Raw genomic sequence first — 17,801 nt, 5'->3', positions numbered from 1 at the left:
CAACACAAAGCATAATGACTACTCAAAATGCAATATTTTTAATTCACATATTGTAAGTCATGTGACTTATACAACCTCCCTGTCAAAATTACTGGCTGCCAAATATATCTGTTTCTTCAGGTGTATCTTTTGATTTTTTAAAAAATTTCTGTAAAATAGATGTTATAGAATGTAACACCTCTGATGTCTTTGTGAAGGGGTGTACAATTGTATGATTCCTGTATGTAAACGGAATGCTTGGGCTTTTCTTAAATAAAGATTTTATTTACTTATTTGAGAGAGAGAGAGTGTGAGTGTGCAAGCACTAGCAGGGGTAGGGGCAGAGGGAGAAGCAGACTCCCCACTGAACAGGGAGCCCAACACGGGGCTTGATCCCAGGACCCCGAGATCATGACTTGAGCTGACAGCAGCCGCTTAACCAACTGAGCCATCCAGGTGCCCCTGAATGCTTGGGCTTTTAATCAGAATTTTAGATAGCAGTAAATATTAAAGTTATAACAAGTAATATGTAAATGTTGTAAGAACTGTACAACACTGAATGAATCTCAGATTTTGGGCATAAAAAGTCAAAAAAGATGTATTATATGATTCCACTTATGTGAAATTCAAGAAAAAGTAAAACTAATCTGTGTAATAGATGTTAGAATAATGATTACCTCCAGTGTGTTGGGATATTGACTGAAAAAGAGCAAGAAATATTCTATATATTGATAGGGGTGTTGGTTACATACATATATACCTAAATATAACTTCATCAAGATCCAATTAAGATTAGTGCAATTTATAGTATTTGTTATGCTTCAACAAAAGCATAATTATATATGCATGTTTATATGTAGACTTAAATATAGACATATACATATATGTACATAATTACATCATATTGGTTTAATAGTATAAATTGCACTAATACACAATCACACACATGCAAACTTCTTAAATGATGGCTTTTAACTGGAATTTCATATTATATATTTTATGTTTGAATTAATTAATTTATTATGGTAAAAAAAATTAGATTTAGCCAGCTGGATTCAGTTTAGATGATCTCAGTTGTGTTGGCAACAACCAAAGCATCATAGTCAGGAGTCAGTGAAATATAGGTCTTCTTCTATCAGGCCTGATCAGGGAGTTGACCTTTGCCACATCAATGTCATAGAGCTTCTTCACAGCCTGTTTGATCTGGTGCTTGTTGGCTTTGACATCCACAGTGAACACAAGTGTGTTATTGTTTCTATTTTCTTCATGGCTGACTCAGTAGTCAGGGGGAATTGATGATGGCATAGTGGTCAACCTTGCTTGTTTCTCCTGGGGGCTTTCTTTTGAGGATATTTGGGCTGCCTTCAGAGACACAGTGTCTTGGGCTGTTGAAATGTAGGTGGCCTGTGGATCTTTTTTTGGTCAATGTGGATGCATTTCAGCACCACTTTCTTGGTCTTCAAAGCCTTTGCCTTGGCTTCAGCTTTGGGAGGGGCAAGGACTTCCTTCTTTGTCTTTGTTGCCATCTTCATGAAAGGGTGAAATAATTTAATCCACATTATCTAAAGCAGTATGCCTCCACTATAACTTAGGACCTCAACCTAAAAACATGTATTTTCTTTAAAGAATTCCCAACCTTCTCTCCTATGATAAGACTATAAAAATGGCCACAATTTGTTGCAATTCCTGCTATCAAGAGATGCAGTCTGTTCTATTCCTTGAATCTGGACTGAATTGTAATTTGCTTTGTACCACAGAATGAGGTAGAAGCCATATGATACTAGTTTTGAACCTGGACCATTAGGGGCTCTGTATTCTTTTGTTTGCTGCTTGTGGGATCTTTGCCACTGCCACCATGTGAACAAGCCTGAATTAGTCTGTTGGAGCATGAGACATCACATGGAGCCATCCAACCATGCCATTTATTTATTTTTTATTTTTTTAAAAAGATTTTGTTTATTTATTTAGAGCACATGTATGTGAGTGAGCAGGGGGAGGGGCAAAGGAAGAGGGAGAAAAACCTCAAGCAGACTTTGTGCTGAGTGTGTGGAGTCCAACACAGGGCTCAATCTCATGACCCTGAGATCATGACCTGAACCAAAACCAAGAGTCGGATGCTCAACCAACGGAGCCACCCAGGCACCCCTCCAACCATACCATTTTAGACTAGCCAATCCTCAGATGCCAAGTAGCTGCCCACAGATGTATGCATTAGCCCAGCTGTGATTAGTCAAATCTGTCCCTGATCAGCAGAACCACCCAGTTAAGCCCAACCCAAATTCATAAACCACATTATCATGAACTAAGTAAATGGTTGGTGCTATAAGTCACTAAGTTTTTCGGTGGTTCATTACACAGCAAAAACTAATTGCTATCGATCCATTATAATTCTTTACCCGAGAGAGTAAATTTTTGGAACACTGCCATCTCTGGGCCAATATTAAACTTATGACTCCACAGTCTATGTTTACTGAGAATTGTGAGCATTTGTTAAATAACCCTTACCTTAATGGGATTCCTATAGAAAGACTTCTTTCCTGAAGATGGGAATGACATAGCAATAATACGCTCTGGAAGTCAAAATAGTCACTATTATGAATGTCATTATAAATGTGAAACAATATATGAGAACTTATATATAAACAGACTCCTTTTTCATAGAAAAGAACTTTCTGGATTGAGAATGACGGGGGAAAAAAGCTACCTCTCAGGATAATCCAGATAACATATTAAATTATCTGATATAATGACGATTAAACTCACATAGTGTTCTTAAGACTCAACTGGTTCCAGCCATATGGGACAGATTTGTGTTGACCAGTGGTGAGAATTTATTTCCTATTTAAACACCAAAGAAAAATGAGAGATCTGGGCTCCAGCAATGGTAGAAACTCTCAGGGTGCCTTCCAGTGCTCCTGACTCAGAAAACTGAGACTCCTTATTCTCTAGGGTTTTAGGAAGAGAACAGGTCTCTTTGAAATCCTTGCAACCCAGAAAGACTAGTAGAACTCAAATTCCAAACCAAACAAAGGGAGCCAACTGGAAATCCATTCAATTTCCTGTACAGTAACCAAGCAGCCCTGATTTGAGAGGACAATGCAGATTTTCCATTGTCAGGGATAAACTACAAATATGTTGTGCTACCATATGGCTCATGTCTTCATGGATAAAGAATGCTTTGAAAGAACACGGATCAGAAAAAGCAAGAACAAAATTCACATAATTACTCACACACCAGAAAGATTTGAAGTTAATATAAGTAAATCAACAGTTAAACTTTACAAACCAGTAACATAAGTGAGGTCTAAGTCAAATCCATCCTTCTTGTATCGCCGTTTGTTTCCTGAAACCTAAGAGTTTAAAACAATCATTAATTTGTAAGATGAAAAATCGACACAAAAAAAGAATATTATAGAGATATCTATAACCCTTGTCAGTATTTCCTGAAACAAACATTTTCTGAATCATAAACATATTTTGCCTGCTTACCATCCTTCTGGCCAGCTTTTCAAGATGTCTCTTTTGATGAGCCAGATGAAAAACTCTTATCAGAATGATAAGTCGTAGAGGTCGAAATAAAATTGTCAATCTAACAGTAAAAAGATTCATTTTTGCTTTAGAAATAGGATTTTGTCAATATGGACCAAGCCTAGAGCTGTAGTTCTTAACCAGGGGTGATTTTGCACATACACAAACCCCCCACCAAGCCTCCTACCCACCCACCTATGGGATACTTGGCAATGTCTGGGGTTATTTTTGGTTGTCACACTGTGTATGAGGGTGTGCTACTTGTATCTAGTGGGTAGAAGCCAGGAATGCTACTAAACACCAATGCACAGGACAGCCCTTATAACAAAGAACTATCTGGTCCAAAGTACCAACAGTGCTGAGATTGAGAAACTCTGGTAGAGAGAAATAGTTATATGATAGAATTTGTGGACTGAACTTTTGTGATTTAAGATGAGGATTTTTCAATCATTTTCCCATCAAAAGTTTCTCCCATCAAAACAGTTCTTGTTCACCTTTGTGTTTCCCATCAGTAACAGAGGCTCACTACAGCTGCTAACACGAACCAGGCAGGCAGCAGATTGAGACACTTGCCGAGTGCGCTAGCTGGTGTCTCTCCTACCATCAGAAAAAAACATGATGGCAGAGAACTGATGGTTTGCATATGTGCTTCTCTAACTTGAGTGTGCATATGATTCAGTAGGTCTAGAGTGGGGCCTGAGGTGTTTTAGCTCTTGCATTTCTAGCAAGTTCTTAGGTGATACTGATGTTGCCAGTCATAGGACCATATTGGATCCAGTTATTTTAAAACAACTCCAAAAGCCTATCATATAATATCAAATTTTGTTGGAACCTGAATTAAGTCCTAAGCTGTTGGAGTACAGAAAAGAGCAAGCTGTTGGACTAATGAGTGAGCTACCCAACATCTATATCCCAAAATACATCTGTTCCTTTTCTTCATTGCCACAGTAGCAAGAGGAAAAGCAGCGGGAATCATCAGTCTCTCATACACATTTTAGTTTCCTGATACCTAAACAGTTCTAACTGCCTCAGCTTTCTTCATTTCAGCTGTACTGCAACATTCCACTTCCATGGTGCTACCTTTGTCACCTTGTTTTCTGTTCCATTTGCTCTTTCTTAGAGAACCATCACTGGAATCACCCAAATTTTGCATATGCTTAAACCAAAACTCTTGATTACAGGAAAAACCCAGGAATTTCATGTGTAAGGAACTTGTGATTGAAGCTCAATGGGAATTCAGTGGGAATTTTTTAAAATTTAAATTCACTTAGCCAGCATATAATACACCATTAGTTTTTGATGTAATGTTCAATGATTCATTAGCTGCATATAATACCCAGGGCTCATCACATCACATGCCCTCCTTAATGCCCATCAGGAGCATCACAATGCCTGACTTCAAGCTGTATTACAAAGTTGTGATCATCAAGACAGCATGGTAGTGGCACAAAAACAGACACATAGATCAATGGAACAGAATAGAGAGCCCAGAAATGGACCCTCAACTCTATGGTCAACTCATCTTTGACAAAGCAGGAAAGAATATCCAATGGAAAAAAGACCGTCTCTTCAATAAATGGTGCTGGGAAAATTGGACAACCACATGCAAAATGAAACTGGACCACCATACACAAAGATAAACTCAAAATGGATGAGAAACCTCAATGTGAGAGAGGAATCCATCAAAATCCTAGAGGAGAACACAGGCAGGAACCTCTTTGACCTCAGTGGGAATTTCAAAATGTAGAGAAGTTAAAGTGAGTACAAGAGGCAAAGTCCCAAGTTTCTTCTTTAGGGACTCCATGTTCTTTATTCAGGTAAAGGTACTTAATCTGTACACCCTTCACTCTTCCCTAAATACAATCATCCTTTAGTTTCCAAGTATGTGGAAATTTGTCTATTTCATTTTTTGCAGCTTATTTGGCTCAGAATCACCACATTCAGACTTAGAAAGATATGCAAAAGGAAAACTACAGAAAAGGCCCCCCAAAAAAACAAAAGAAAAAAATTAAAACTTTAAGGGAAATAAATATATATTTCTTACCTGGGGATAGTTTGAAGAGACGTAAAGTCATAAAACATATAAATCATATCAACCAGTAGAGTCACTACAATAATGACAGCATCTAAGTAGTTAAGTATATCAGAAAAGTATTGTTGTATCCTGTAGTATAAAACAAAAACTATTAGGGTATGCTCTCCCAAAGAATAAATAGGGATATTTTAAGAACACGAATTATTTGACTCATCCCATTAAGAATTCTACTTTAATGGATTCTTTAAAATGCATACTAGACTAGACTAAGGGGGAAAACATCCAAACTGTATCTTATTTTATACATACAAATGACAAAAGCATCAATATGGCAACTTAAGTACGGTAAGAGATAGAACCAAACCACTGAACAAGCAGCAAGCAATACCTTCATGTATCGGGTGAGAAAGGTGGGCTGTTTGGCAGTACTACTGAGCAATGGAAGCTAAATGTGTCACAGCTTTAGAGCAACTGGGCTGTGAGGAATGTGCAAGAGGAACACAAGGTCCAATAATTTGGCTTGCAAATTCTGGCTTTGCGCCTACAGTAGAATCACAGTAGGCTGGGATTTCCTCCTGTGAAAGCTGAACTTCCATCCACTTTGCCTTCCTCCCCAACACTGGCTCCTTCAGCCAGGAGCACTGGTGCTCCAAGGAACCCTTCTTCCAATTCTGGGGTAGCCCCTCTCAGGCTCTGTAACCTGGGGGTAAAAACAGTCCTTGGTTCTGAAGTATGAGGATAGAAGTTCAGCAGGAGAGGAGACAAGTAGTCTTCTGAAATGCTCTGGATGAAATGAGGCTGGGGAATTAGTCCCTGACTCCATCGCTGACATCTTCCAGGGCTTGGCTCACTTCATCCACATTTTCACAAAGCCAGCAAGCAGAGAAAATCAGCTGCTGCCTCACCACCAAGCTTCATTGATGGAATGAGCACGCTCAGATCTTTTATGTACTTTAACATAAATTTTTATTTTAACTGAGGTAGGGGGTTGTTCCTGATCTATTATCTAGTACTGATACACTGTCAGCTTTTATTTAGAGTCAACTCTTGGTGAGATTTATATTTATACCTCACCCACATTGTCCTCTTAATTATGTGCATGCAGACACAATGCTGCCTGGCCCCACTTTGCAAACCCTTTAAGCTTTACCTATTGAAGGATCTGTAATACACTGCTGGTAACTAGAGTGCCAGTTGCAACAATAATATTAAAGCCCAATCTAGTAGACATTGGAATTTGGATTGTTTTCTTGTTGACCATGCCTCCGAGGAGAATTATTTTGATAAAGAGGGACACATTTGTTGGGTTGACTTGGTAATTATTTGGGGATGCTTCTCATAGCAGTACAAAATAGCTTTACATGCTTTTAAAAAATTAATCAAACTTACCCTTCTACATATACTCGAAGAAGAACATCCACGAAAAAAAATAAAGCAATAGCTAAAGAAATTGAACGATACTCCAAAGGAATGAACATCGTGCTCTCAGTGACAAGTAGGTCTGTAATGATGAGGGACAGATCCACAAAAATCAGCAAAATTCCAAATATTCTACAACAAAAAAATAGAATAAAGATAAAGTGGTTTTCACTCCTCAAGTTAGGGTACCTTTAGGCCAATGATATGATACCAAGATGTCATATAGGATTAAATTGTCCACTGGTAGGGAATACTGTGTTGCCTTATAATCTCAAAACAATTACTAAGTTTTCACCCAATGGAAGCAGTTGTTAGAGAATTAAAATTCCCATACCACCATTTCAGGTCATCATGCCCTTTTATAAAAGACACATCAGATTAATACTCTAAGATAGCACAGGCAACCTGAATTAAAGTTACATGTCTCCACTTGTAAACTCTTCTTAAATCTGAGAATTTTTTAAGGGGCTTCTACCAATTTCTCATAATAAATAAAACCTCATTCATATTGATAACTTCTATAAATTTAGCAATGAAAACCAAGTGAGAGCATGACTAACATAAGCCCTTAAAAGACCACTTTGACTAGTAAGATGTTTTATCAGTAAGATTATATATTAATAGATGCTTCTAGCAAAGTGCTGGGCACATGAGAAGGAATTCAATTCCATAAATATATGCATGATTGAACTCTAAAGTACCTCCTAAGCCTTTCTTTCATATATTCTAAACACATTCTTCATAAACTGATTACACTACTTGTATAATCTTGGAAGATAAATTCATTAGTCTTCAAAATACTTTGAGTGACTCGAAAAGATGGCAGAGGAGTAGGGGAACCTATTTCAACCAGTCCCCTGATTTGGCTGGATATCTACCAGAACATTCTGAACACCCACGAAATCAGCCTGAGATGTAAGAAGATCTATCTGGATCTCTACAAACAGAATATCCCTGGTGGTTGGTTTCGAGGTATGAAGCGGGGAGCTGTGATTCCACGGGCAGATATTGGAAGATAAATGGAAGGAGGAGGGAGCCTCCAGGATCCTGCACCACTGGTGCCTGAAAGCCTCCTGCACTGGAGACCCGGCACAGACTCACAGACTGGTAGCGGCAGGGAAAGGACTTTAGAACAGCCCCCCGGACTGAAACCTGGAGCTGCGGGGGCATGCGTATGAACTGGCGGCAGCTGGTGGTTTTAGAAGCACAAAGGGCAGAGATGTGCCTGACCTGGAGGCAAGGACTGGGAGTGCTACTGTGGGGCACACAACCCAGGTTGCTATGGTTTTTAGGAACAGACAGAAATGGAGACAGCATAGCCTGGAGAGCTCACTGAAGAACAGACTGCAATCTCTCTGTTCTGAGGCAAAGGGTTGGAAATGGTCTCTTCTGCTCTGACTCTTGAAAGAGATGTAGAAATCTGCCAGAGAAAGCCACCAGAGAACAAAAGCCCCCCAAAACTAGTTTTCACTGAGCCCATCCCCTGCCACAGGGGGCAGGGCAACTCTGCCCAAACAAAATTGCCTGAGTAGCAGCATGGCAGGCCCCTCCCCCAGAAAATAGGCTGGAAGAACAAGAGGCCGACAACCCTAAGGTTGTGGAGAGAGAGAGAGAGGACTAGAAGATATATTTGAGCAAATCGTAACTGAGAACTTCCCTAATCTGGGGAATGAAACAAACATTTGTGTCCTAAAGGCAGAGAGGACCCCTCCCAAGATCAAGGAGAACAGACGAACACCCTGGCATGCAATAGTAAAACTTGCAAATCTTACAACCCAGGAAACCATCCTAAGGGCAATTAGGGGGAAGAGATTCCTTACGTACAGAGGGAGGAACATCAGAATAACGTCAGACCTATCCACAGAGACCTGGCAAGCCAGAAAGGCCTGGCAAGACATATTCAGGGTACTAAATGAGAAGAACATGCAGTCAAGAATACTTTATCCAGCAAGGCTGTCATTTAGAATGGATGGAGAGATACAGAGCTTCCAGGACCGGCAGAAACTGAAAGAATATGTGACCACTGAGAAGGCCCTGCAAGAAATATTAAGGGGGGGGGTTCTATAAAAGGAGAAAGACCCCAAGAGTGATATAGAACAGAAATTTACAGGGACAAGCTATAGAAACAAGGACTTCATAGGCAACATGATAACAATAAATTCATATCTTTTTTTTTTTAAAGATTTTATTTATTTATTTGAGAGAGAGAATGAGATAGAGAGAGCATGAGAGGGGGGAGGGTCAGAGGGAGAAGCAGACTCCCTGCTGAGCAGGGAGCCCGATGCGGGACTCGATCCCGGGACTCCAGGATCACGACCTGAGCCGAAGGCAGTCGCTTAACCAACTGAGCCACCCAGGCGCCCCCAATAAATTCATATCTTTCAATAATCACTCTCAATGTAAATGGTCTAAATGCTCCCATTAAATGGCACAGGGTTGCAGGTTGGATAAAAAGACAGGATCCATCCATATGCTTTCTACAAGAGACTCATTTTGAACCTAAAGATACATCCAGATTGAAAGTGAAGGGATGGAAAACCATCTTTCATGCCAACAGACCTCAAAAGAAAGCTGGAGTAGCAATTCTCATATGAGACAAATTAGATTTTAAGCTAAAGACTGTAGTTAGAGACACAGAAGGACACTATATCATTCTTAAAGGGTCTATCCAACAAGAAGATCTAACAATTGTAAATATCTATGCCCCCAACATGGGAGCAGCCAACTACATAAGCCAACTGTTAACCAAAATAAAGAGACATATTGATAATAATACATTAATAGTAGGAGACCTCAACACTCCACTCTCAGCAATGGACAGATCATCTAAGCAGAAAATCAACAAAAAAACCAAGAGCTTTGAATGACACACTGGACCAGTTGGACCTCATAGATATATACAGAACATTCCACCCTAAAACAACAGAATACTCATTCTTCTTGAATGCACATGGAACTTTCTCCAGAATAGACCACATACTGAGTCACAAATCAGGTCTCAACAGATACCAAAAGACTGAGATTTTCCCCTGCATATTCTTAGACCATAATGCTTTGAAACTAGAACTCAATCACAAGAAAAAATTTGGAAGAAATTCAAACACTTGGAAGCTAAAGACCACTCTGCTTAAAGAATGTTTGGGTCAACCAGAAAATCAAAGAAGAACTTAAACAATTCATGGAAACCAATGAGAACAAAAACACATTGGTCCAAAACCTATGGGATACTGCAAAGGTGATCCTCAGGGGGAAATACATAGCCATCCAAGCCTCACTCAAAAAAACAGAAAAATCCTGAATTCACCAATTAACTGCACACCTTAAAGTACTGGAGAAAAAACAACAAACGATGCCTAAGCCACACATTAGAAGAGAAATAATTAAGATTAGAGCAGAGATCAATGAATTAGAAACCAGAAACACAGTAGATCAGATCAATGAAACTAGAAGCTGGTTCTTTGAAAGAATTAATAAGATAGATAAACCACTGGCCAGACTTATCCAAAAGAAACGAGAAAGGATCCAAATTAATAAAATTATGAATGAAAGGGGAGAGATCACAACTAACACCAAGGAAATAGAAACAATTATTAGAAATTATTATCAACAACTCTATGCCAATAAATTAAGCAACCTGGAAGAAATGGATGCCTTCCTGGAAACCTATAAACTACCAAGACCGAAACAGGAAGAAACTGACAACCTGAATAGACCAACAACCAGTAATCAGATTGAAGCAGTGATCAAAAACCTCCCAAAAAAATGAGGGTCCAGGGCCTGATGGATTCCCTGGGGAATTCTACCAAACAGTCAAAGAAGAAATAATACCTATTCTCCTGAAGCTGTTTCAAGAAATAGAAACAGAAGGAAAGGTTGCAGACTCATTCTATGAGGCCAGCATTACCTTGATCCCCAAACCAGGCAAAGACCACATCAAAAAGGAGAACTTCAGACCAATACCCCTGATAAATACGGACACCAAAATTCTCATCAAAATCTTAGCTAATAGGATCCAACAACGCATTACAAGGATTATCCACCATGACCGAGTGGATTTATTCCTGGGATGCAAGGGTGGTTCAACATTCTCAATCAATGTAATAGAACACATTAATAAGAGACTAGAACCATATGATCCTCTGCAGAAAAAGCATTTGACAAAATACAGCATCCTTTCCGGATTAAAACTCTTCAGAGTATAGGGATAGAGAGAACATTCCTCAGTTTCTTAAAACCCATTTATGAAAAACCCACAGCAGATACCATTCTCAATGGGGAAAGCTGAGAGCCTTTCCCTTAAGATCAGGAACACGACAAGGATGCTCACTCACGCCACTATTGTTCAACATAGTACTAGAAGTCCTAGCAACAGCATCAGACAACAAAAAGAAATGAAAGGTATTCAAATTGGCAAAGAAGAAGTCAAACTCTCTTCGCAGATGACGTGATACTTTATGTGGAAAACCCAAAAGACTCCACCCCCAAATTACTAGAATTCATCCAGCAATTCAGTAATGTGGCAGGATACAAAGTCAATGCACAGAAATCAGTTGCTTTCTTATACACTAACAATGTAACTGTAGAAAGAGAAATTAGAGAAAGGATTCCATTTCCAATAGCACCAAAAACCATAAGATACCTTGGAATAAACCTAACCAAAGAGCTATACTCTAGGAACTACAGAACACTCATGAAAGAAATGGAAGAAGACACAAAAAGATGGAAAAATATTCCATGCTCATGGATAAGAATAAACATTGTTAAAATGTCTGTGCTGCCCAGAGCAATCTATACCTTCAACGCCATCCCAATCAAAATACCAATGGCATTTTTCAAAGTGCTGGAACAAACAATCCTAAAATTTGTATGGAATCTGAAAAGACCCTGAACTGCCAAGGAAATGCTGAAAAAGAAAAACAAAGCTGGGGGCATCATGTTGCCTGATTTCAAGCTGTATTACAAAGCAGTGATCACCAAGACAGCATGGTACTGGCACAAAAACAGACATATAGACCAATGGAACAGAATAGAGAGCCCAGATATGGACCCTCAACTCTATGGTCAAATAATCTTTGACAAAGCAGGAAAAAATATGCAATGGAAAAAAGACAGTCTCTTCAATAAATGGTGCTGGGAAAATTGAACAACTATATACAGAAGAATGAAACTCGACCATTCCCTTCCACCATACACAAAGATAAACTTAAAATGGATGAAAGACCTAAATGTGAGACAGGAATCCACCAAAATCCTAGAGGAGAACATAGGCAGTAACCTCTTCGACATTGGCCACAGCAACTTCTTTCAAGATACATCTCCAAAGGAAAGGGAAACAAAAGCAAAAATGAACTTTTGGGACTTCATCAAGATGAAAAGCTTCTGCACAGCAAAGGAAACAGTCAACAAAACAAAGAGGCAATCCACAGAATGGGAGAAGACATTTGCAAATGACACTACAGACAAAGGGCTGATTTCCAAGATCTATAAAGAACTTCTCAAACTCAACACCCAAAAAACAAACAAGTCAAAAAATGGGCGGAAGACATGAACAGACACTTCTCAAAAGAAGACAAACAAATGGCTAACAGACACATGAAAAAATGCTCATCATCATTAGCCATCAGGGAAGTTCAAATCAAAACCACATTGAGATACCACCTTATACCAGTTAGAATGGCAAAAATTGACAAGCAAGAAACAACAAATGTTGGAGAGATTGTGGAGAAAAGGGAACCATATTACACTGTTGGTGGGAATGCAAGTTGGTACAGCCACTTTGGAAAACAAGTGTGGAGGTGCCTCAAAAAATTAAAAATAGAGCTACCCTATGACCCAGCAATTGCACTACTGGGTATTTATTTATTTATTTATTTTTAAGATTTTATTTATTTATCTGAGACAGAGAGAATGAGAGAGACAGAGAGCACATGAGAGGGGGGAGGGTCAGAGGGAGAAGCAGGCTCCCTGCCGAGCAGGAAGCCCGATGTGGGACTCGATCCAGGGACTCCAGGATCATGACCTGAGCCGAAGGCAGTCGCTTAACCAACTGAGCCACCCAGGCACCCTGCACTACTGGGTATTTAACCCAAAGACACAGATGTAGTGAAAAGAAGGGCCATATGCACCCCAGTGTTCATAGCAGCAATGTCCACAATAGCCAAACTGTGGAAACAGCTGAGATGCCCTTCAACAGATGATTGGATAAAGAAGATGTGGTCCATATATACAAAGGAATATTACTCAGCCATCAGACAGGATGAATACCCAACTTTTACATCAACGTGGATGGGACTGGAGGAGATTATATGCTAAGTGAAATAAGTCAAGCAGAGTAAGTCAATTATATGGTTTCACTTATTTGTGGAACATAAGGAATAGCATGGAGGATATTAGAAGGAAGGGAAAAATGAAGGGGAGGGCGGGAAATCGGAGGGGGAGATGAACCATGAAAGACTATGGACTCTGAGAAACAAACTGAGGGTTTTAGAGGGGAGGGGTGTTGGGGGGATGGGTTAGCCCACTGATGGGTATTAAGGAGGGTATGTATTGCATGGAGCACTGAGTGTTATACGCAAACAATGAATCATGGTTCACTACATCAAAAACTAATGATGTACTGTATGGTGACTAACATAATTTAATAAAAAAATAAAAATTAAAAAAATACTTTCTTATAATGGCAATGCAAATTAAAATATTATGAATTTTAAATTCTAAATAATTTTTTGTACTATATGGTGACTGAACATAATAACAAAAAAAATTGAAATTTAAATTTTAAATAAATTTAAAAGGAAGCAAGTATTTTGTGTGACTCTGTATCATAGCTTGAAATCTTACTGTCATGTAGAGAAGAAGCCTAAGTAGAATGCTTCCAGAATTAAGGAGTACTTCTGGACAAATAAAGTGTTTAATAAAAACAGTTAAAGAATTTTAAAAAGCATACTTCATTAATTTTACTTTTACAGGTAGAAAAAACTTACTAATATGTTATTATCAGGCTTAGATACCATTTCTTTGCAATTCTTAATGTTCAGCTTAAATTAAAATTTCAAGACAAATTATGTTACATTAAATGGGGCACAAGGGCTATCTAGCAACATACTGACAGTGGAAATATTCCCCCCCCCAGGTTCTTTAACATTAAAAAATATTAAACAATATGTGTAATTATCTCCTTTTCTAGGGTCTCACATACCTGAACATGAGTGACGATGTAAGTGAGTATACAATTCTCTTAATCATGCTGCTGCAAAAAGAAGTAAAAATTAAATTCCAGAGTTTTCAAGTATATCACAGACTTCTTCTAATATAGAATATGAATTTAGCAAAAAAAAAAGGACTTCATAAATATAGTTTGAAAGAAAGTTCTTCAGAAGTTGCAAAACAAAATGCTTTTTACCAAGATTTTCAATGTCCTGCTTCATGATTTTTTTTTAACTTTCATACATAGAATAAATGCAAATAAAACTCTAAACTATGTTTAGTAATATTTCCATTGCCTGTAAAGCCCCAATCCCAAGTTTACAGTATTATTAAAGTTGGGATCATCAACTAAAGCAAGATAACATGGAGCCAGAAAGACATGGTAGAAGAGATCAATCAACGTTCTCTCTCTCTCATTAAGGAGCTGTGGGAGTCATCAAACCTTGGCCAGACCTGTTTCCATAGCAGTAAAATAAAGAACTTCAGGGATGGATAGAGAGTAAATGATACTCTTGTCTTATAATATTCATCTCTTGAAAAAAGACACCCAGGAACACAACACTTAATCATTAATGAGAGTCATATTGGGGTGGCAAGTGCACTTTGGAGATACAGAATTTTAGTAAGATACATTTCAAAGGAGAAACACCCTAGAGACTGAGCTCCTTCCATTAATAGGAGGAGAAGCCTGTTTGATGGAGCCTCCAGCTATGCCTCCTTTTATTCTATGCCTGGAGACAAGGTAACTACTGGGGAGCAAATTATTGCCATGCTGAAGCCTACAACACAGGACCCAAATTCCACCCCAAGTGGCATTAATGCCAAAGTAGTGCTTATAGCCTGCACCCAAGATTGGACTGGACAATGGAGTGAACAGATGAATAGAACTGGGCCCTGCCAAAATTGGCTACCAATGAATGCTATTAGGCTAACCTGAGATATAAGAGCTCCCCGCTCCCTACAAATTCTACCCCCCCCCCCCACCACCTGCACTCACCACGTCTGCCCAGGCTTAGGAAGCTGAGGCTAATGTGGACACATGACTGATTGGCCAAAAGAGGGGAATTGCCCTGAGGCTGCCATTTTTTAAAACACGCCCTTCTGATCCCACACAGACTGGATCTCTGGGTAGTGAAGAAATTTTATAATAAATCTGAATTTACTTGACAAAGTGACCATACAGAACCCATGCCTGACAGAATCATGAGGCACAAAGGGGAGGCTTTAACTCCCCTATCTTTTTCAAAACTACTCCAATAAATATACAGTTGAGATTAAAAAAAAAAAAATAGTGTGTTAAGAGTGCAGCTTCAAACAATGTGTGTGGAGTTTGCTGGGGAAGAACTGTGACTCAGTAATTCTATGTCCAGGAGAAGCATTATTCATATTTGAGAGGAACAGAAAAACACCCTCCAACATGCCATGACTCAAAACATGACAGACATGTGCCTCTCCTAAAAACAATTACTCAAAGAAGTGCCAACTGAGCAATGAATCAAAATGAAGAACTCAGGAATAAGGAAGATGCCTTATAAAGACAAGGTGTTAAGAAATCATAAATATTCAGAACTAAGTCTAAATAATCATTGTTAACATAGCATGCAATGTAAACAAATGATTCTAAAACCAAGGATAAATAACATCAAATTCTCCATAATAGTTTGGCTTTAATATTGCAGGTTTTCAGGGGACTTCTGGGAGATAGTGGAGTAGGAGGATCCTAAGTTCACCTTGGGCACACCAAGATAATAGCCATAATAGTGTAACTAACCCAGAAAATGACCCAAAGACTGGCAGAAGAGACCTTCCACAGTTCATCGTAGAGAGGATGCCACATTGAAAAGGGTAGGTGGGGTGGAGATGCAGTGGGGAACAAAACTCCTGCTGAGACTAACCGCAAACAAGAGGGACCCACAGGCATGGAAAAGGGAGAGGAGGAGACTCCACAGCAGGTACCCCAGACACAGGGACCCGCAATGGGAAGATGAGCCCCATAACATCTGGCTTTGAAAGCCAGTGGGGCTTAACTTAGTGAGTTTGTACAACCAGCAGGGCTTAACTCAGGGTACTTTAAAAATCAGTGGGCTTAGTTCTAAGAGAGCCAGAGGGCAATAGGAAACTGAGTCCCTGCCCTTAAGGAGCCAGAATAACCTACAATCCCACTGAGATAAGTATAGAAGCAGCAGTTTGACAAATACCTGGGATATAGTGGAGGAGATTTATTTATTAATCTCAGAGTATGTGCTGGAGAGCAGTGATCTTTAGAAGACTTCTCCAAGAACAAAAGAGCTGGTGGGACCATTTGCCCCCTCCCCAGCCTAGATATCTTAGCACTCGTGGGAACTAGTGAGAACACTTTACACCTACCTTGCTAACACCATGTACCCTGCCCCCATGTTCTCCTGTGGATCTGCCACATCCAACATGCCCCACTCAGAGGGGCTTCCTTCAAAGTGACACCTGCCCTGAGGAGAAGGGAAGATAACTATACGCACTAGTTCTGTTGCAGTCCCAGTAGCTGAACCTTATAACTGGCAGTGCAGAGTGCCCTGTCAATTGATGCATGTGCCACCTGAGCAGACAGACAGGGGGCAGGCATCTGAGCTGATTGCTGACCCCATCCACCAACAAAAACATCCCAGGGGGGCAGCACAGGGATACAAACCAATAGTTTGGGGTCACTGCAGTTCTGGCAGATGGACTGGGGACAGGTATCTAGTTAGTCTGCAGGCCCCACCCACCAACCAAAGCCTCTCAGGGTAGAACACGAGGAGAATGGCCTGAGTTCGGTGTGACTGCAGCCCCAGCAAACGAGTTAAGGGCAGGCATCTTGTCTGACTGCGGATACCACCCAGCTGCAAGTCTACAGCAGCCCCAGACTGGCCCCTCAACAGCAGAGTGACCAAACTCTGCCCACAACAGGCAAAGTAGGCCATTGTAGCCAACTGGACTGAAGGAAAATGAGGCTCAGCCTACAGCAGTAGAGTATATGGAAACCACATAGAAGAAACCCTTGAAGTGCCTGTTTCTGATAAACAGGCACCACAGAACTTCTTCTTAAGGCCACTACTTTCAAAGTCAGGAGACATAACTGACTTTCCTAATACAGAAAAATAAACACAGAGAGTTAGTTAAAGTGAGGAAACAGAGGAATGTGTCCTAAATGACAGGACAAAACCAGAGCAAAAGAGCTAAAATGAGACAGAGATAAGCAATATGCCTGATTAAAAAAACTCAAAGTAATGATCATAAAGATACTTACTGGATTTAAAAAAATAGTGGAGGACCTCAGGGAGACCTTCAAAAAAGAGCTATAAAATACAAAAAAGAACCAATCAGAGGTAAAGAACTCAATAACTGAAATTAAAAATATGCTAGAGGGAATAAATAGTAGATTAGAGGAGGCAGAAGAATCAATCAGCAAGCTGGAACATAGAGTAACAGAAAGCAACCAAGCTGAACAACAACACAAAAGAATAAAAAATGTGAATAGGTTAGGAACTCAGCAAAATCATCAAGCATAATAACACTCACATTATAGAGATCCCAAAAGGAGAAGAGAAAGAAAAGGGGGCAGAAAATTTGAAGAAATAGCAACTGAAAACTTCCCAAATCTGGGGATGGAAACAGACAT

At 39.6% G+C, this 17,801-nt stretch overlaps 1 protein-coding gene across 1 annotated transcript in view; it reads right to left on the bottom strand.

The window, feature by feature from the left end:
• Positions 1–17,103, bottom strand: part of LOC110570219 (phosphatidylinositol 3,4,5-trisphosphate 3-phosphatase TPTE2-like) — a 91,973-nt gene extending 74,870 nt beyond the window's left edge. The window contains exons 1-7 of the mRNA XM_021678198.2: positions 16,913–17,103; positions 14,160–14,210; positions 6,932–7,093; positions 5,552–5,671; positions 3,469–3,568; positions 3,266–3,329; positions 2,485–2,549 (exon numbers count right to left, since the gene is read on the bottom strand). Of these exons, the coding sequence (XP_021533873.2) occupies positions 2,485–2,549; positions 3,266–3,329; positions 3,469–3,568; positions 5,552–5,671; positions 6,932–7,093; positions 14,160–14,210; positions 16,913–17,103 (753 nt within the window). The remainder of the gene's footprint in view (positions 1–2,484; positions 2,550–3,265; positions 3,330–3,468; positions 3,569–5,551; positions 5,672–6,931; positions 7,094–14,159; positions 14,211–16,912) is intronic.
• Between the last annotated feature and the right edge of the window lie 698 nt (positions 17,104–17,801).

The sequence above is a fragment of the Neomonachus schauinslandi genome, chromosome 3, assembly GCF_002201575.2.
Source record: "Neomonachus schauinslandi chromosome 3, ASM220157v2, whole genome shotgun sequence".
Lineage (NCBI taxonomy): Eukaryota > Metazoa > Chordata > Mammalia > Carnivora > Phocidae > Neomonachus > Neomonachus schauinslandi.
This window is presented reverse-complemented; position numbering and strand designations above follow the sequence as displayed.